This window comes from Narcine bancroftii, chromosome 4, assembly GCF_036971445.1.
Source record: "Narcine bancroftii isolate sNarBan1 chromosome 4, sNarBan1.hap1, whole genome shotgun sequence".
Taxonomy (NCBI): domain Eukaryota; kingdom Metazoa; phylum Chordata; class Chondrichthyes; order Torpediniformes; family Narcinidae; genus Narcine; species Narcine bancroftii.
Genome location: NC_091472.1, coordinates 186,808,469 through 186,830,806, shown reverse-complemented (window position 1 = coordinate 186,830,806; position 22,338 = coordinate 186,808,469). Strand labels below are relative to the sequence as shown.

The 22,338-nt window shown below is 39.1% G+C and overlaps 1 protein-coding gene across 1 annotated transcript in view; it reads right to left on the bottom strand.

The window, feature by feature from the left end:
• The window catches only part of LOC138761315 (vacuolar protein sorting-associated protein 37B-like), a 38,177-nt gene extending 16,405 nt beyond the window's left edge, over positions 1-21,772 (bottom strand). The window contains exon 1 of the mRNA XM_069933219.1: positions 21,625-21,772. Within this exon, the coding sequence (XP_069789320.1) occupies positions 21,625-21,723 (99 nt within the window). The 5' untranslated portion in view covers positions 21,724-21,772. The remainder of the gene's footprint in view (positions 1-21,624) is intronic.
• Positions 21,773-22,338: the final 566 nt, after the last annotated feature.

The following is a 22,338-nucleotide window of genomic DNA, read 5'->3' as shown; positions in this document are numbered from 1 at the left end:
AATTTTGAAAATGTGGTAAGCGTAATCCCCCTAACTCATATTTCCAGGTTAGCTTATTCAAAGCTACTCTCGGAAATTTACTCTTCCATAAAAATTCCCTAACCATTTTATTTAAATCTCGAAAAAAATTCTTATTAAGTAAACACGGAATTGACTGAAACAAATATTGTATATGTGGAAAAATATTCATTTTGATTGTATTTATTCTTCCAATTAAATTTATAGGAAGATCCTTCCATTTAATCAAATCAGCTTTGATCTTTTTTCATTCATGGTACACAATTTAATTTATATAAAGATTGATAATCAACATCCACATTTACACCCAAATATTTAATTTGATCAGTCCACTTCAAATTAATAATATTCTTATAAACTGAATAATCTCCTTCACCTATTGGTAAAACTTCACTTTTTTCCCCAATTAACTTTATATCCAGACAAAGATCCATATTGTATTAAACATTCCTTCAAGTGTAAAAGTGACTGAACTGGGTTTGTTAAATACACCAATACATCATCAGCAAATAAATTAATTTTATACTCCTCATCTAAAACTCTCATACCTTGTATCTGTGTATTTTGTCATATCAACTGTGCTAAAGATTCAATTACTAATGCAAACAAAGCTGGAGACAAAGGACAACCTTGTCGAGTTGAAGGAGTTAATTTAAAAGATTCCGAAATCTGACCATTTGTCAATACCCTGGCTATTGGTTTATTATATAAAGCTTTAATCCAACCAATAAAAGAAGGACCAAACTTAAATTTCTCTAAGACTTTAAATAAAAAGTTCCACTCAACTCTATCAAAAGCCTTTTCTGCATCAAGAGATATCACCATCAGGGCTTTGTCGATGTTTATTAATCAAACTAATCACTCAAAGAATATTATCTGAAGCATACCTATTCTTTATGAAACCTGTTTGATCAACATGTATCAACTTAGGTAAAAATTTAGCCAATCGATTCACTAATACTTTAGCTATTATTTTATAGTCTACATTCAACAAAGAAATTGGTCTATATGAAGAGACCTTTAACAGGACCTATATGAAGGACCTTTCCATCTTAGGAATTACAATAATTAAGGCATTAGAGCATGATTCGGGTAAATCATAATTTTCCTTAATCTGTCGTATCACATCTCCAAACACTGTAGATAAATAATCATAAAATACCTTATAAAATTCAACCAAAAACCCATCATCACCAGGTGATTTTCCATTCGTAATTTCCAACATAGCCGATTTAATTTCTAAATCAGTAAAAGGAGCCTCCAGCTCCAATATGCCTTCTTCTCCTAGTACCGATAATTTCAACACTGATAAAAAGGAGTCAATCAATCCGCTCTCCTGTTTCTCCTCAGAAGTATATATTTTCTTATAAAATGAATAAAACTGATCATTAATCTCACGAGGTTTGCAAGTAATATTCAAATTTCGTCTGACCGCATTAATAACCCTTGATACCTGTTCTTTCTTTAACTGTCATGCAAGTACCTTATGTGCTTTCTCACCCTATTCATAATACCGTTGTTTAGATCTATTAATCAAGCATTCAAATTGATAAGATTGCAACGTATTGCATTTCAATTTCAATCTAGACAACTCTATCTTCTGATTTTCTGTCACATCTCTCTGAAATTGCTTTTCTAATTCATAAATCTGTTTCTCTAATTCAAGACTCTTGGTCAAATAATTCTTTTTAACCTTAGAGGTATAACTAATTAATTGACCTCTCAAGTAATCTTTCATAGCATCCCACAATATAAATTTACTCTGAACGGAGTTAACATTTTCTTCCAAAAAGAGATTAATGTTTTTTTTAATTCAATAAATTCCACTTTTTTTAACATCGTATTGAATCTCCGAGAAGCTACACAAACTTTTACAGAACTCTCTTAAGAAAAATACAACAAAGAATGATCTGAAATTACCCTTTTATATTCTGCTTGCAGTATTTTCCCCTGTAAATGTGCCGAAACTAAAAAATCAATTCTAGAAAAAGCTTCATGTCTAAATGAATAAAAAGAAAAATCCTTCTCTGTTGGGTTAAAACGTCGCCAAATGTCCACTAAATTAAAATCTTTCATCAAAGCTCGAATTTGAATTGCCATTTTAAAATTTTTAACATTTTTTGGAGCTTTATCTAATAAAGGTTCCAAAACACAATTAAAATCTCCTCCAACCAGAACATTTTCATTAGCTTGTCCCAAAAGCAAAAATGCATCTGAAATAAATGCTTCATCATCCACATTCGGTGCATAAATGTTAAGTAAACTCCAAAATTCATTAAAAATCTTACAGTTCAACTTAAAAATACATCCTGCATTCATTTCCATTGATTGTAATTCAAAAGATAAATTTTTATGTATCAAAATTGCTACTCCCTTAGCTTTGGAATTAAATGAAGAAGAAAAAACATGTCCAACATGTCCCTCTTCAATTTCATACTTTCTTTTTCATTCAAATGCGTCTCCTGCAAAAATGCAATATCAATCTTCATCTTTTTAATGTAAGCCGAAACTCGCTTACGCTTGATCGGGTTATTTAATCCCTGAACATCAAAGGTAGCAAATTTCAAATTCGACATATTTAATACAATTGCTAGATACCAAAAATAATCACAAAATTAATAATAACAAAGAAAAAGATTTTTTAAAATATATAGAACCCTCAAATTAAAATATATAGGCCCTCCAAATAAAAATAATATTCATTAAGAGAGAAAAAAAAACAAAAAAACTACCAAAAGGTAGTAACTCCCTAAAAAAACTGGATGTGGATTACCCACTAGTGACTGATGACTAACAAAGAAGTTAGTGCAATCCCCTCCTCCACAGCCAGCCAGTCAAAAATATTAATATATTACAAAAAAAATCAGCCTTGAGATTCCAGTCCAGATGGTGAACTCATTTCAAGAGTAGGTGAACTCTTTCCGTTCCCGTTCTTTCCATTTCTGCCACTTTGTCCATTTCCAAGTCCATCAGATTTTCTTTTAGGAGATAATGGTGGACTCTTTCTTTGTCCTCTGACATCCGGTAATGAATTAGCAAAAACCATTGCCTCATGCTCACTCTCAAAGAACTGAAACTGATAGTTTCCATAAAACACTTTCAACACAGTAGGACAGGGGTGTCAAACTCAAATTCACGGAGGGCCAAAATTAAAAACTTGGACTAAGTCGAGGGCCGAACTAAATATTTATTGAAAATTTTCAACACCATCTGCATGTTTTCTCTTCTTTCAACATATGTAATGTTAAACTTTAGGATATAACTTTAGGAGGATAATGTTACAGGTCAGGAGTAGGTAGCTCAAGTTCACCCTTTGCTTGACCTGAGGGAAACCTATTTGGTCCCTGTGGAGATGTAGTCAGCATTCACAGGCTGTGTCCATTTTGGCCTGCATCAGGACTCAGCATTTCCTGCTCACTCCTCAGGCTCTAGGCCTCTATTCACCCTCGACCCACCATCCCTCTACCTGACTAGTCCTTTACCCAACCTCTACTCACCCCTCACTCCACTCGCTCTGCCTCTACCCACCCCATCCTATACACGCCCCTCTACTGCCTCTCCCCTCAACCTGTTCCTCCCTCTACCTGTCTCTCACCCTCTAATCACCCCTCCCCTACTCACCCTGCCCCTCCCCTTTTACCTCTTCCCTATCCACCCCTTCTTCTACTCATCCCTCCCTCTAACTGCCCCTCGCACCACCATAACTTCCCCTGCCCATTACTCCTCACCTACACCCTCTGCCCACCCCTGCTTACCCACCCACTCAGGCCCAGCGCGCTGCCGATCAGCCTTTGCGGAACAACGGGGGCCGTGCGCAGCCTGCCATGTCCGTCGCGCCGACAGGAAATCACAGGCGCTCGCCAATCCACCACACCGCTCGACAGGTGGGAGAAGTGACTGGTTGTGTGGGGAGCCTTCCAACTGGCTTGCCGGCTGATGACATCGACAGACTTCTCGTGTTACAATTTTGTTTTCCCCGTTCTCAAAGTTTGCACGGTCAACCTACAACACTCTTGCTCCCTCCGCGTCCCGTGGATCTGATGCCCGGGTGTTGTTAGGATTCCCAGCAGAAGGTTTGTGGAACTTTACCATTCTGGATTCCTTTTTGAGAATATTCTGGCCATCTTTTAAGGGGGGTGGTTTTAGGGGGGAGGGGATAGTTAGGGGGTGGGGCAGGATGTACAATGAAGGGGGAGGATGGTGGGGGTGACATTACCAAAAAATAGCATCGGCTCTCGCTGCAGGGCGGGCCACCTCTAATACATTTTTGAAATGATCTTGCAGGCCAAATATAATTATATCGCGGGCCAGAGTTTGACATGTGTGCAGTAGGATAACGAAAAGCAAATTTGTAACCTTTACGCCATAAAAATATCTTTAACTGGATTAAATTCACATCAGCATCTGATGATATCTTGACTCAAATCAGGGTAGAAGAAAACTCTACTATTTTGAATCATCTTTGGAGCTTGCCTTTGTCTTGCATTTTGAACTGCAAGTCGAAGAATTGTCGCTCTATCCAAATAATTCAAACAATGAACTATCACAGCTTTTGGCGGCTGACCAGATAAGGGTGGTCTTCTTAAAGCTCTATGTGCTCTTTCCAATACCAATCCATCAGGAAAGGACTCCTACCCCAACATCTGGAGAATCCAATTAAAAAAAAATTGATGGGACCTTGACCTTCTATACCTTCTGGCAAACCCACAATTTTCACATTATTTCTTCTGCTTTGATTTTCCAAATAGTCCATTTTTTTTTGTTAACTCTTTTTCCCGGGCTCCTAAATCTTTAATTGATTTTTCAATCTTTACTATTGTTTCTGTATTGGATTGTTCCTGTTGTTTACATTCAGAAAAAGAAGCTTCAAATTTTTTTGAAGTTTTCCCGATTATCTTTAACTTCTGCCTTAACCACAGTCAAGTCTGAAATTATATCAGTTTCATTTGAACCACCTGGTTCAATTGACCAGTAATAACATCCAAATAAGAAGCAATACCCTCAAACATCAAGTAAACATCAAGTAAGAAGTGTAGTTTGAAATGCAGGATCCGGTTCCATAATTTGTAACTCACTTTCTTCCAGCTCTTCTTCCATTTCCTGTGCAGTAGTAGAGTAAGGTAAGTCCTCTTCTTGTTGCTCTTCAAAAGGCAGCATTCTAGTCGTTTTGCTGCGAGTTTGGACACCCAACGACGACCCTCTGACTTCCTCAGGGGGTCGTCGCTGCTATCCCCCCGCAGACCATTTTTTAATAAAATTACGGAGTTCTCCGTAATTTACTGCACCACCCAAGCGCATAATCGCAGCAGACTGCGTGTTTCCCATCAGAATCCTCTTCCTCCGCGCTCCCGTCTCTTCCAACGGGAGAGTTCTTTGGAACAAGCCTCCGGGCTCGTGCCCGACCTCTTGGGAGCGTGCTCCTTCCTCTGCAGAACGGGTCAAACCAGCGCCATCTTGAGACTGGTGAGTAACTGTGACCTTAGCTTTTGTCCCCACCAGCAATCGTTGAAGCTTGGGGATCACTGAAAACGGATCCGAGGCTGTTCCAGGTTGTTTAGGCCCCAATTCTTCTGCACTTTGAAACTGTATTTTCTTTTGTAACTGAGACTTAGTTTTTTTTAACATTAGCAGCCATAATGGTTCACCAAAATATCAAACTGAAAATTAAAGTTTTAAAATTAAAAAATAAAGGGTTAAAATACAGGCATTTAAAAGTCTGACCAGAGAGGGCAGGGATTACACGTCTGATCTCTACGCCATCTTGCCACGTCCCCCACGTGCCTGTCTAAGAGTCTCTTAAATGCTCCTTCAGCCACCACCACCTTCCTTGGCAAGACATTCCAGGCACCCACAACTATGTTTAAATAAAAGCTTATCCTTGCTGTCTCCCTAAACTTCTCTCTCTTCACTTTGTACACGTACTCTGGTGTTTCCTATTTCTGCCCTGGAAAAAAGACACTGGCTGTCTCTCAAGCTTCGAGACTTCTATCAAGTTTCATTTCATCCTTCTACACTCCATAACTCCAGATGCTTATGGGGAAAGCTTTGCAAGGTGATCTTGACTGGGAGAGACTTTGTCAAATCTAATCTCTGAGGTGAACTAACCTCATAACACTTATTTACCAATCCAGGCAACATCCTGGTAAATCTCCTCTGCAGACCTTGGAAACAAAATGTCACTAGAGATCAAGAATGAAATTTTACAGATATTTAGGCAATAAAAATTAAAGGCACTCTTTATACAAAGATCACACACTGTAGTGAATATAAAAAGTGAAGCAACAACATTTGAAGAATACTTAAGGAATGTTTGTACTGGTGACAGTGGTAAAATTACCAGACCGGAAATCAAAATCCCACCAAACCAGTTGTGGAATTTAAACCAATCAATTTGAATTAAGCATCAGAAATGATGATCACTGAAGGAAAACAAGAAACTGGATCGATTGATCTTTTTTTACCGATATTAGAGGATGCAGATATACACGAGTTAGAAGAACCATTTACTGATTCAGAAATTAAAATGGCTATGCTGGAAATGCCGAACAATAAATCGCTTGGTGATGACGAATTTTCGGTTGAATTTTATAATTTTTTTTTAAAATGAGGATTTATCTACAGTGTTTGGGGATGTATTACGTCAAGTTGGAGAACATTATGAATTACCTGACTCTTGTTCTAGAGCTTTAATTACAGTAATTCCAAAAAAAGATAGAGATCCTTTGAAGGTATCTTCATATAGACCAATTTCATTGTTAAATGTAGATTATAAAATAATAGCTAAAATATTAGCAAATAGATTGGCTAAATTTTTACCTAAGTTGATTCATATGGATCAAACAGGTTTTATAAAGAATAGATATGCTTCAGATAACATTTTGGACATGATTAGTTTGATTAATAGATTTCGACAATCTTCAGATCACCCTATGATGATATCTCTAGATGCAGAAAAGGCATTTGATAGAGTTGAATGGAACTTTTTGTTTAAAGTTTTGGAGCAATTCAAGTTTGGTCCTTTTTTTATTGGTTGGATTAGGGCTCTATATAGTAAACCGGTAGCTAGAGTATTGACGACTGGTTTGATTTTGGAACCCTTTAAGTTAACTCGATCAACTCATCAAGGTTGTCCTTTATCACCAGCTTTGTTTGCGTTAGTGATTGAACCTTTAGCACAGTTGATAAGACAAAATACACAGATACAAGGTATGAGAGTTTTAGATGAGGAGTATAAAATTAATTTATTTGCTGATGATGTATTGGTGTATTTAATAAACCCAGCTCAGTCACTTTTACACTTGAAGGTGTGTTTAATACAATATGGATGTCTTTCTGGATATAAAGTTAATTGGGAAAAAAGTGAAACATTACCGGTAAGTGAAGGAGATTATTCAGTTTATAAGAATATTATTAATTTGAAATGGACTGATCGAATTAAATATTTGGGTATAAATTTTGAATGTTAATTATCAATCTTTATATAAATTAAATTATGTTCCATTAATGAAAAAAATTAAAACTGATTTGATCAAATGGAAAGATTTACCTATTAATTTAATGGGTAGGATAAATATAATTAAGATTAATATCTTTCCTTGTATACAATATTTGTTTCAATCTATTCTGTATTTACTTGATAATATATTTTTTTCGAGACTTGAATAAAATGGTTAGGGAGTTTTTATGGAGAGGTAAATTTTCAAGAGTAGCTTTGAAGAAATTAACTTGGAAATATGAGTTAGGGGGATTACGTTTACCACATTTTCAAAATTATTATGAAGCAGCTCAACTTAAATTTATTAGTTCATTGATGGATTTGGTACGGCCTCCTAGTTGGGCAAAAATTGAGATGGCAAATATTTCTGAATTTGAAATACGTCAATTTTTGTTTAGATGGAATATAAATTTGTTACAACAATATAATGTGCCTATACTAAAATATTTAATGAAGTTATGGATAAAGAAAAATAAAATGACAGGCTCTAGGGGTAAATTATCGGCTTTGACTCCGTTGTATAATAATCAACTTATTCCTTTTTCAATACATAATCGAAGTTTATTACATTGGAGATTTAAAGGTGTGAAAAATTTGGGAGATTGTTTTAAAGAGGGTAAATTTTTTTTTAAATCAGATGAGGGAAGGTTTTGGTATTGATAAGAACTCTTTGTTTCTTTATTATCAAATTCAATCTTTGGTAAGATGTATGTTTGGTAGAGATTTGATTTTACCTGAAATGACTAAATTTGAGACTTTTCTTATGAAGGTACCAGAGAAGGGTTAGATTTCATCTATGTATCAAATATTACAGGATGGTATGGATAAAAAGGGTTGGAATAGATCTAAAAGTAAATGGGAAGCGGATACTGGTTTTATTTTTTCCGAAGATGATTGGTTAGATATCTGTTGTGACAGTGTAACTAGATTGATAAATGCTCGTTATGCAATGATTAACTATAATTTTTTTACATCAATTATACTTAACACCTGAAAAATTTAAAAAGTATGGTTTTCATGAATCAGATTTGTGATTTAGATGATAAATGCTCGTTATGCAATGATTAACTATAATTTTTTTTACATCAATTATACTTAACACCTGAAAAATTAAAAAGTATGGTTTTCATGAATCAGATTTGTGTTTTAGATGTGGTGATACGGTTGGAACTTTTTTTCATGCTGTTTGATCATGTATACATATATAATCTTTTTGGAAGAAAATTCAATCATTTTTAGAATATCTGTATAAGATTAAAATAGTTTTAGATCTAACAGTATTTTTATTGGGTAGTTTGCAACCTCTGAAAGGTTTGGGATTAGATAAATTTCAACTTGCTTTTGTATATTTAGCTTTATCCGTAGCAAAAAAATGCATTGCTAGTACGTGGAAAGATACAAATATGACTGATATTAATAGATGGCACAATGAGATGAAATATTGTTTAATAATGGAAAAAATTACATATGTTTCACATTATAATTATAATGTTTTTATTAATAAGTGGTTGTTATATTCAGAATATTTACATTGATTAGATCTTAATATGTATACTTAATTTTTCTTTAATATTTTTTCTTTCTTTATGGCTCTCCTTAGGAGAGTTGGCTGAAGGGGGGGAATTCTTTTCTTTCTTTTTTATATACAAAAAATAACGTTCATGTTTATGGTTAATTGTTGTATATGTCATATATTATTTGTTTTTTTGAACGAATAAATAAAGTTTAAAAAAAAAAGAAATGATGATCACAAAATTACAAAGATGAATTCTCATGAAAATCTGGAATGAAAGTTAATATCTCCCTAGAGGAAACGGGTCATCCATAACCAGTCTGACTGATGTGGGCTCCAAATCTATCCATGTGTTTAACTCAAATGGCCTCAGCTGTAGCAACCAAGTGGAGATGGAAAAAATGAAACTGGATAGTTCACCTCAGAGATCAGATTTGACAAAGTCTCTCCCAGTCAAGATCACCTTGCAAAGCTTTCCTCATAAGCATCTGGAGGCTGGCACCAAATTTTGGATGGGCACAGGCATTCTTGCCAAGATATATGACAATCTCTGGGTACACTCCCAACTTTCCATCATTAGCGTCCTGGGTGACATCAGTGACCTGAAACTTAGCTAGACCAGACACTTCATACAGCCATAAGAAAATAAAAGGCTTTATCCACTAGATTAGCTCTTATTTTAAAGATATGGTACACCACCAATTCTGTTTTTAAATGCTGATCAAAGCCAGGAACAACAAATAGCTTACACGTACAAATGTGACACCACGCAAATTTAAAAAAAACTTTCCTTATCTGCAGTTAAACTGATCACAAAATACCTAATGATTATAAATGTGGTAAAAGTCCTAGGGCATTGCCCACATGATGCAGTTTATAAGTGCCAAGATGAGGAAAGCTGCACGAACAGGAAAACAGATTACATTTGTCAAAGTCCAAATCGTCACCAGCACAAAGTCAGCTGAGTTAGACGGCAATTATGAAGTTCCCAGCAGCTGCACACAGCTTCCTATTAGAACTGCACTGTTAATGCAAGACTTGTGCTTTTAATGCTGAAATGCCCATTGGTACTCAAGTTGACTTTGAAGAAATACTAATGGCAACACTTTGTCTGCCCTACAGCAGGCTGAAGGAAGTTTTGTGTAATATTACATTTTCTGTTTTATTACACAACAAAAGAATATTCAATCTAATCAGTCTGTATTCAAATAAAAATCAGATGGAATTTTGAGGCAATAAATGCCATGCACTGATTTGTAACTAAATCACCAAGTGGCTTTTAATTTCTATTGTCATATTGTCATTTTCAATTTTGTATCTTCTTTTACCATGTGAAAATAGATTCTTACATGTCCATCTGCCCAACTCAATTATTTACCACAAATGTTTATTTATGCCCTGAGATTTACTGAAAGGTACTCCAAGTTCAAATGACCTGTTTCGATTATGTTTTAAAGAGACCGGCTCTTTCACCCACTGTACCTGTGCCAGCCATAATGCCCATTATACCAACTCCACGTGCCTGCTTTAATTCCATATTCCCAAGCCCAGCTCATTCACATAGCCTTCTAGACACCTCTTAAATGTTATTTCTGGCTTTATCTCTTTCTCTGACAGACAGCTTATTCCAGATACAAAACTACTCTGCTTACAAAAGTTACCCCTCAAAAATCCCCTCCCTCCCGCCTTAAACCCATGTTTGCCTGTGATGGATATCCCTTCCATGGGAAACGCCCATCATTTCTCGGCCTTTTGGCCAAGATCAAGTGTAGTGTAGGAAACACCCTATCTATGCCTCAAATTTTATAAACCTTCACTGTGTTACCTTTCAAGCTCCTTCACTCCAGGAAAAACAGACTTAGCCTATCCAATCTGCCCCGGGAACTCAAGCTCTCCACTCCAGGAACATCTGTTAATCATTTCTGCACACACTAGCTTAATTATGCTATTCCTATAATATGGTAATCAGAGTTACACAAATGCGGATTCAAATCTGTATGGATTTTAGCAAGATGCTTGGCAGGCACATTACGAAAAAAGGCCACAAGATCAAAATTTAAAAGAAGAACTAGAATTAAAAATGATGAATAATGGACAACAGTTTTAGTGACAAGAGGGTTGCGATTTGTGGGGTTCTACAAAGCTCAGAACTCTGTCCTTCACTGTATGCTTGAATGAGAGTTTATTTTCATATACACAAGAACAAAGTTTAGATTAAAGAAGGTCTGCCTTGCAGGAGCTTCCCAGTTACATAAAACACTAACACTGGTGTCGTTAAGATGCCACAAGGAGTAATACAAAAAAAATTCACAATTGGCTAGCAGTGCAAAAAATCTCTCGTCAGTAGTACAGGTAGATCTTTGTGGTCTTACAGTAAATGGTTATGGCTCAAGGGCTTGATGCTTAAAAAAATGCAAACCTAGAGGTGTTTCTGTACATTCTGTCTGAAGGTAGCAGCAAGAAGAAAGTATGGCTAGGGTGCTGGGGTCTTTTATGACATTGGCTACCAAATTTATAAAGATTGAGTTGGAGTTGAATTAAGAGTACATTTCAATAACCTGTATTTAAATCTTCACAGCACCACCTTTATTTATGATGATAGTAAAGTTTTAAATGGAAAGGCTGATGGGGCTTGGATTTGTATCTCTTCTAAAGAAATCAAGGGGAAAATTAATTGAAATGCAAAAATTAGTCATTCATACTAAGTGGAAGCAACTAAGCCAATAACTAGGGGACTTGGATTAGTGTTAATATGGAAAAGAATGAGAGTTGAGGATATTTTATCCAAAAAGCAACAGTGATCTGCAACACAATACTTGAAACGATGGAGGAATAGCAGCCTCAACAATGAGGAGTGTCTGCACGATAACAAGGGACAATGACTCACTGAAGTGAAATAGGGGTAATCTAAATGGCAGGCCCCTTAGTCAGCAAATTTGCAGCACTGTATAACCATCAATCTTAGTCATCTTTTTGCAGCATGGCTATAACAGGGCAGAGGCCACAGGGAAAATTTACAAGGATGCTTTCAAAAATTTACAAGGAAAATTGTCAGATAAAGGAAGGTTTAACCGAGACATCTTGGACAAAACATGAAGGATAGGTGTTCTCAGTAGAGGAAAAAAAAATCAATAATTGAAATATCTGCCTGTTAATTAAAAATCCAGGGAGAGAAGAAATTCTGTCCTGGTAAAATTCAGAAAGCTTCCACAGTTATAACAATGCAGACATGAATTTGAAGTCCCTGAAATTACATTACAATCCAAAAGCTCAAAACTGCAATTGGGTGACATGAAATGCATTAAATTGCCTCCTGTTCTGCAAATTCACATTTTAAAATGTGCAAATCAATTTCTTTTTTTGGATAAAATGCAAATAGTATTGCAATGCTGGTTTAAGAAAGGCATACCCAATTAGTTTTAACCTGTCAATGTAGAACTGCTCCACATTTTCCTCTCCTTCATCCCCACCAAAGAAAATTCAGTGATATACCTGCTCAAAACTTGGATACAATGAAAACAGGAATATTCTATTTTCATGAATACATTTACCAATGACTATGTGATACCTATCAATTCTGAAGTCACTTACTTGGCTATTAATAGCTGAAATGACCATATTCAAATCTCTACAGGCTGCACTGGCTTGTAAAAGGAGTTACAGTCACAATCAAAATGTTATACACATTAGTAATATAAAAACATAAAAAGCCAACAATCCAAATTATTCACATCTTTCTTGTGTAACAAGAATCCTTTTTAAAGGCAAATTTTAACTTTCTGGTCTGTTTACATATTCCTTCTAATTTCCCTTTTTCAATGTTCTTATTTAGCATTCCTAGCCTGGTAATGTTTAAGGAAAGTGGAAACGGACCCTCAGCAAAGTTGTAAAGACACCAGGGTTGCTGGTTTATTGGATGGGACGGGCTCATGCACCAAAAAGGCCTGTGTGACTTTGCTGTATATGTTTAAATTTTTGTAATAAAATTTTAATTAAAAAAAAAATATTTAAATTCAGACAAAAATACCACTTGAAAGGCTGCCAGGAGATAGTATGACAGTGATGGACCACTGAACAACTTAAAATAATGATGGCCATTATCAACCTTAAAAGTTAGTGATGCAAAGATCAGCTCTCCCAAAAGTTTGAACTTATTGTTGCCTTGGCAGGTCATGATACAGATCGTGTAGAACTAGATAATGGACAATCTGGAATATTAACAGATTCTAGTTGTAATCAAATCTGGTGTACTTTGTCTCAACAAAGAATCCAAACCTTTCTACTTGACTGGTTTGATTAAAACTTTTTATGCAATTTTATTGGGTTTAAAGTTTTCTGAGCAATTTGATCCATCATGTCCAATGTAAATCCAATCAGCCACTTGGAATGAATTTACATAAATCACAGTAACCAAACTTATAGCAGCATGCAGTGGAACATGAAAGTCTGCAGACTCTGTGACTTTAGTAAAAACACAAATGGCTCATCCATTCCTCCCATCCCACCAATTACCCCCCCCCCCCCCCCCCCCCCTTGGTACCTATCCCTGTAACTGCAAGAAATGCTACCCTTAAGCCCACAGCTCCTCCCTCACCACCATTTGGGGCCCCAAACAGTGAAGCAACACTTCACTGTGAATCTACAAGGGTCATCTGCTGCAGCCGGTGCTCCCATTGTGGCTTCCTCTACATCAGAGAGATTGGATGCAGACGGGGAGATCATTTCTTCGAGTACCTTCGCTCTGTCCCCTGCAAGAGCAGGGATCTCCACCCATTTCAATTCCCCACTCCATTCCCATGCCAACATGCCTGTCCATGGACTCTTGCATTGCCAAACTGAGCCGCATGTCATGTGGATATGCCAGATTGGAAATACAAATACAATTCCAAGAAACCACGTCAACTTCCTTAACATACCAATTTTATGAAAATTAGCTTGAGGCTATTAAATAACAAATTTACATATGCATCCCCAGAAGAAATAACTATATTTGTTCCATACAACCGGAACTAGTGTTTGTCACGCAAGCCTCATCTCAACCCTTTCAATCAGCATAGTTGTTCTTTCATCTCCCAAATCGATTGGTTGTTTCTCCACCCCAAGTTTATTGTAACATTTTAGCTGGTACATCAGGCAAGATTCTTCCATTCACATTCCAACATGTCAACTTTAACGCTCATAGAGCCATAGAAAGTAGACAAACATGAACATAATGAGAGAATAGAATTATAATTAAACAAAACATTAATTAGTACACAGCAGGGGCAGCTTGAGAACACTTATGGGATTCATTCAAAAATTGTGATAGCTGCAGGAAAGAAAAGGTCTTTAAGCCTAATGGTGTGCAAATTTGCACTTTCGAGTCTTCTCCATAATGGAAGGATGAAGAGTAAGCCTAGGAGATGATGGGTCTTTTGTTAGATTAGCAGACATACAGTAGATGGAATCCATAGACAGGAGGGAGGTTAGAGTAATGTCCTGTGCTACATTCACCACCATAGGCAGTTACTTCTTGAGCAGTTCCCAGGCTTCAACCACATCTCACATTTCTGCCCTCCAAATGAACGAGATCCTTTTAAATTTCCCATTTCTGATTGTCCTTTCATCATCTCGGTTTTGAATTTCACCCACCCACCACACAAAGAAAAGCCTTTATCTCATCTATCAACACCTTCATAGTTTTAAGATTTTACACATTTGTTCAAACTTTTTTTCAAAAGGTTAGTTCTATCTGCTTATATGCCATCGAGCTTTCACCAAAAACCTTTTCTTTCTTTGGCTTGGCTTCGCGGACGAAGATTTATGGAGGGGGTAAAAGTCCACGTCAGCTGCAGGCTCGTTTGCGGCTGACAAGTCCGATGCGGGACAGGCAGACACGGTTGCAGCGGCTGCAGGGGAAAATTGGTTGGTTGGGGTTGGGTGTTGGGTTTTTCCTCCTTTGCCTTTTGTCAGTGAGGTGGGCTCTGCAGTCTTCTTCAAAGGAGGTTGCTGCCCGCCGAACTGTGAGGCGCCAAGATTGCCGCACGGTTTGAGGTGATATCAGCCCACTGGCGGTGGTCAATGTGGCAGGCACCAAGAGATTTCTTTAGGCAGTCCTTGTACCTTTTCTTTGGTGCATCTCTGTCATGGTGGCCAGTGGAGAGCTCGCCATATAACACGATCTTGGGAAGGCGATGGTCCTCCATTCTGGAGACGTGACCCACCCAGCGCAGCTGGATCTTCAGCAGCGTGGACTCGATGCTGTCGACCTCTGCCATCTCGAGTAATACGACGTTAGGGATGAAAGCGCTCCAATGGATGTTGAGGATGGAGCGGAGACAACGCTGGTGGAAGCGTTCTAGGAGCCGTAGGTGATGCCGGTAGAGGACCCATGATTCGGAGCCGAACAGGAGTGTGGGTATGACAATGGCTCTGTATACATTTATCTTTGTGAGGTTTTTCAGTTGGTTGTTTTTCCAGACTCTTTTGTGTAGTCTTCCAAAGGCGCTATTTGCCTTGGCGAGTCTGTTATCTATCTCATTGTCGATCCTTGCATCTGATGAAATGGTGCAGCCGAGATAGGTAAACTGGTTGACCGTTTTGAGTTTTGTGTGCCCGATGGAGATGTGGGGGGGGCTGGTAGTCATGGTGGGGAGCTGGCTGATGGAGGACCTCCGTTTTCTTCAGGCTGACTTCCAGGCCAAACATTTTGGCAGTTTCCGCAAAACAGGACGTCAAGCGCTGAAGAGCTGCCTCTGAATGGGCAACTAAAGCGGCATCATCTGCAAAGAGTAGTTCACGGACAAGTTTCTCTTGTGTCTTGGTGTGAGCTTGCAGGCACCTCAGATTGAAGAGACTGCCATCCGTGCGGTACCGGATGTAAACAGCGTCTTCATTGTTGGGGTCTTTCATGGCTTAGTTCAGCATCATGCTGAAGAAGATTGAAAAGAGGGTTGGTGCGAGAACACAGCTTGGTTCAGCATCATGCTGAAGAAGACTGAAAAGAGGGTTGGTGCGAGAACACAGCCTTGCTTCACGCCATTGTTAATGGAGAAGGGTTCAGAGAGCTCATTGCTGTATCTGACCCGACCTTGTTGGTTTTCGTGCAGTTGGATAATCATGTTGAGGAACTTTGGGGGACATCCGATGCGCTCTAGTATTTGCCAAAGCCCTTTCCTGCTCACGGTGTCGAAGGCTTTGGTGAGGTCAACAAAACCTACATTTCTGATAAAATAGAAAACAATTTTCATAGATCTTTCAATGTTTTTAATACACTTGAGTGCTATGCAACTTTAATTTTCAATTCCAGGAACATATACCTGTGCATATTTAAGACAGATTATAAATCTTTATAAGTTAATTTGATTAAAACATTCAATAATATACAAAACAATATGTTGCAGCAGGTTTGATTGATTCTCACTGTCCTTCCCTAAAAAGGAACAAAGAGAAAAACAACCAGAGCCTACACGAAAACAAAAATTTGTCATACATTATCAATTGTGGTGATGTGCCAGGCTTAAAAGTAAACTCTGTTGGTTAAGAAGGAAGATAAATGTAATGTAAATACACAGGAAAGTTCTCGTCTTTTACGTAGCTGTTCAAATTAGCAAAGTAGGATTGATGGGATATAAATTGCAAGTAAAATAAATGACTCCAACATAAAAGCAGTGTAGATATCAAGCTGACCACACTTGCAACCATATCTCCTCCCTCACTGCCAATCGGGATCCCAAACAGTCCTCGCAAGTGAAGCAATACCTCACTTGTGACTCTCAGAGAGGCTGGCCGCAAACTGGGAGATTACTTTGCTGAGCAGCTTTGCTCTGTCCGCATCAATGACGAAGATCTCCCAGTGGCCAACTGTTTCCATTCTGCACCTCACTCCCGTGCTGACATGTCCATGGTCTCATGCATTGTCAAACCAAGGCAACCCATAAATTGGAGGAGAAACACCTAATATTCTGTCTGAACAATCTCCAACCAGATGACATTAACATCGACTTCTCCAGTTTCTGTGAGTCGACACCTCATTCTCTCTCTCTCTTCCCTATTGCTGTCTCCTTTCCTTCTACTCTTCATCCCCTTCACTCTCTCCATTCACAGAGCTACCCCCCTCCTTCTGTTTGCTGGTGTGCCCTCCATCCCTTTTGCCTATAGGCCGATGTTCCTCCCCACCATTTTATTGAGTCATTTGCCGATACTCTGATGGAGGGCTCAAACCCAAAACATTGGTTATGTATCTATATTTGCTGCATTTTTACGTCAATCACTGCATCTTGAGATTTTCGTGTTTTGCTGAAAGTATTGAGAACCCTATTCTTGCCAAGGAAATTTATAGCAAAAATTTCTCAATTTTAAGCGGAGCATTTTTCTAGAGTCATTTTCACCGTAATCACTATATAAGATAGTGGGCCAGCTGGACTTTGCTTTCAGCTTTGAAACGCAAATTAATAAAGCACATATAGCAGTATTCATAAAGGTGTTGCATGAACAAGGTGACACGTTAAATAACAATTCTACTGGATGATTATTTAATATGCAAAGGATCAGAGAATCTTCATTATTTAAAACAAACCACTTCCAATGAACATAATTACAACTAAACATTACATAACTAAATAGATCTTTCCCCTCCCGTAAAATGCTATTGAAAACCTACTTTGGATAAGCTTTTGGCCACATGCCTTGTACGTATCAATAGGATGATCAGTTGGTTTAATAATATTTACACAAGTATTTAGAGGCATTTTATTGAGTTAAAATGTGCTTTCCAAATCAGGTTCGCACCAAATTAAGAAACAGAATACAGGTACTCCTCGACTTACAACTGATCCTTCGGTCCCAATTATGGTCACATCTCGAAATGGACGCAAGTGAGAATTTTGTCCACACGCATGGAGTACCGAAGACTTAAAGCAAACTTTTTAATCAAATGTTGTATTTGACACACTATAACAGGGCACGCATGAGCCAAAATGTGCGTACTGACTGTGTTAGTTAGCGTCCCGGGGTCCATAGGCTGGATTTCTGTGCATATTCTCGAGTTTTTGGTTGGCGTATCAGAGTTCAGTTAGTGCATACGCAAGAGTTAAGAACCCTGATATTGAATTTGGACCCCAAACTCTTGTGCATGAGCCAACCGAACTCCAATACGCAAATCCACCCTGCAAGCGCACAGTTATCAAGATGGCCACACCCAGCCTATGGACCCCGGGATACTAACAAAGTACGCACATTTTGGCTCTCACATGCCCCATATCCTTGTTATTGTTTGTCAAATGCAACACAAACTGTGTAAATTTTATAATTCTCCTATTTTAAAAAAATTCAATCTCATGTGTGGATGGACGCAAGTCGCAGGCTGCAAGTTGTGAGTACCTGTATAGTGTAAATGGATCAATCAGCATTTGTAGAAAGCAGATTATCCAGATTTTAAAAAAATAACTTCTAAGAAAGTCATTAATTAACATTAACAGACTTGAGATCTATCAAGTGTATTGATAAAGATTTAATGTTTTGCAGTATACCCAATTGTTCAATTTCTATAAACATTTTAAATATTCCACTTATTATTAGCAGTTTGTTGCAAAGATTTGCAAATTAGCTTTCAGATTTCTATTTAACAGCACTCTTTCTATCAAGAGCTCATAGATTTGGTTCATAAATTGATTAAAACATCATTCATTTCCACAAGATGCCATTATTACATTTGCAACCCCACATTTGTTAAAACTCGACTGCAAAACAAATTTTACTTTTTTTTGGAAATGTTAGTCATTTTGGAAGAACATTTTGGGTGTGAAATGCTGATCACCTCTTACTTCCTATGGATATGCTGCATGACCTGCAGTTTCTCTGGCACACTTCCTATTTTTTTTTAAATATACATGCACAAATCTAATGTCTGGAAAAATAAAAGCACATTTCACATCTTCCACTGAAAGAGAATTTAAAGCAGGACTGGAGGACATTCCATTTCTGACCTCCTGCTTCAGAAGTATACATTTCCTGCAAATCCCCACCCACTCGACTTGCACATCTGTCTCCCACCATTCATCAGGGAATAAACAGCAAAAATACTACTGCCAATACAAAATCAAATTCACTGGAGCTTTATATTTACAACATTATATGAATACTGAATCGTTCATAAAATATCCCAGCCCAAAGAGCTGGCTTTTTCTACCTCAAATACTGAACTTGAAAAACAAAGCACAACTGTAATCCTTGTTCAGTCCTCCAGTTTTCAAGACCACTGGCGAATATCATTACCCTTCCCCCCACAAGGTAGAATAAACCCAAACTTTGTCAAAAACCAAAACAATTGAACTTCTACAAAATAAAATGTGGTATGCATAGTAAAAATAACAAGAGCTACCACAAACACTAGCAGCACTGCTTTTTCTTTAAAAGGCAAGGGGTGGGGGAAACAAATCACAGATCAAAATAAATCAAAAAGGGCAGGAACAAGTTAAAACATATAACAACTGCTTTGATACAAAATTACACAAGCAGAACTGCCCTGGCAGAGCCATTGTTGCTGCCTACATCTGCCCTGCCAAACTCACCTCCTCATACTTCCACATTATTTTGTCCTCTCTTGTCCAGCCCCTTCGCACCTACGTGGATGCTCTCCACCTTCTTGAAAACTTCCTCCTTCCCAGCACCCACTGCCTTATCTTCAACATGAAACACACATCCAATGCTCGCCAGGCAGATCGTTCATTCCCCCCTTCAACTCTCCTCCACTTGGTGGAACTCATTCCTACCCTTAGCAACTTCTCTTCTGACTCCATCTTTTTTTCCCAAATCCAAGGTTAGTTACATTGACAATCCTTGTTCAAATCCTACTCTGTTACCACTCCCCAACTCAACCTCCCTACCCTGAAAACTGCATCGATACTTCCATTTGTACCTCTGGTGAACTTAATTTTATTAATTTCGCTGCCAAATTCCACTCAAATTTATCTGGATTATTTCCAAAATCCCTCTTCCATTTCTGGACCCGACTCTACCTCAAGAGACAAATTATCTGCAGACATTTATTACAAACTGTCAGCTACCTGGATTATAACTCTTCTCTCTTGGAAGGACATTATTCTTTTCTTGCAGTTCAGCCTCTAATCACATCTGCTCCCAGGATGAGCATTTCCATTTCAGGATAACCAAAATGCCTTCTTTCTTTAAAAAAAATGTGGCTCACTCACCCTTTCCCCACCCCACTTGTCATTTATAAAGCCCTCACCTATATCTCCCCCATTGCAGATTTCTGCTCTCATCCAGTCCCCTCCCCACAGAAGGGAGCATTACCTTGATCTTCACTTTTCATCCTTCCTATTGTTCTTTGATACTTCCACCAACTTCAACATGATTCCACTGCCAGCTACATCTTCCCCTCCCAACCTTTTTGGCTTTTCACATTCTCTGCAACTTCCTGGTCTACTCTTTCCTTCCCCACCCATCCTTACATTCCCTTCAGCACTTCCTACCACAATTGCAGAAGTTGCACAATTTATCCCCTTCACGTCCATCAAGAATCATTAACAGACACCCCAAGTGAGACAGTTTGGCATGCACCTCGTTCAATCGAATCTCCTGCATTCAGTGGTCTCTTCTACATCAGTGAGACCTGGGTGACTGCTTTTGAGTGCTGGCTTTCTGACATTGGGTACAAACTGAACTTCTGGTTCAGCCCTCCCATTCAGACTTGTAGTCCTCAGCCTCATCCATTGCAAAGGTGAAGCCCAATGTAAACCCACATACGAAATTCCTCATGCAGCCTGGAGCAGAGAAGCATGAACAAGTCTCGATTTAGTCCAAACCCAAAACATCAACAGGCCATTTCTGACCAGTGGATGCTATCAGACCGACCAAGTCCCTCCAGTGTCCCATTGCTCACACTTGATATCAAGATTGCAAATCAAGGCAACACTGAAAGCAGTATCCATCACATTTTTTTTTGTTAATTGCAGCCTTGAGGCATTAGTGGTTTTGACAGCTTTAAGCAATCTCTATTGGAAAGTGCACAAATCGAGGGGGAGGAATGGCCAAGGAAGCGATCTCCTCAATCTGAATGACAGACTTACAATGACACCTCAAAAATCCTTGTCCAATGTTTAATCAAAGATAATGCAGCAGTCAACATTAAAAAAATTCAACTGCCAACTCTGGGGCAATGATAAAACGGTGACAGGGTGAAAACTCGGCGTCCTCCTTTGCGAGTTTGATCCCGACTCCACCCAGGCAGGTTTTCACGATTTCAGTTTCCTGGTTCTTAAGGTGCCCGAATGCTCCAGAGGTTGCCCACGACAACTAGTCAGGGATCCCGCAGTAACACACAACAAACCTACTATTCACTGGCCAGACACAAAGTACATTTGGAAACTTGCAGGGATTGGCGTCGACTCCCCACCACCCCCCCCCCCTCCTGCCCCCTCCTCCCCCCACTCCTCCCCCCCCACCTCCTCCCGCCCCACCTCCTCCCGCCCCACCTCCTCCTCCCCCCCCCCCCCACCTCCTCCCGGACCGTTCCCCCTGCCCAACTTTCCCCGGCTGGGCCCACCCCGGCTCCTTTGTTAGCGTTCGCCCTTCCCCCGACAGACACAGACAGACTCACCTCCTCCACCTGCTCCGCCATCTTACTCATCTTCTCCTCGTCCTCCAGCAGCTCATTGAGTTGCTGCACACTCAGAGAGCTGAGGTCCGGTAACGCCATCCCGTCCTCCGGCCCCGACCACCGACAGCACACACCGGAAGTGACACCTTCCACCCACTCCCGCCCTCCTGATCGACGCGCACGCCAACCAATAGCACGCAGGGAAATCTGACGCCACTTCCGCCCAGCGCACCCGCCTTAAATCGACAATCACAAAACCGGGCGTGGTTACAGTAAGTTGGAGGGCTTCCACTGAGAATACTTCGGCACAGTACAGGCCCTTTGTCCCTCCATGTTGAGCTGACCCATCTATTCCTTAAAAGGAGTACTAAACCTTCTCTACCCGTAACCCTTTGTTGCTGAAGAGTCTCTTAAGTGGCCCTTCTGGTTCAGGCTCCACCACCATGTCAAAGTAAGGCAGTGCCTGTGGTTCACTGATCATTCAGTGATCATCTGACGCAGCGGGGAAGAAACTATCCTTGTGCTGCTGAGTGCTTGTCTTCAGCCTCCTGCTCTCTTCCCCCCCAAAAAGAGGGCAGAGTGGTGGGCGGCCTTGACGATAGAGACTGCTTTCTTAAGACATTACCTCTTGGAAATGTCCTCAGTGGAGTGAAGACTGGTGCCTGTGATGGTCACAGGCCAAGTGAACAACCCTCTGGTGCTTTTTCTTGTCCT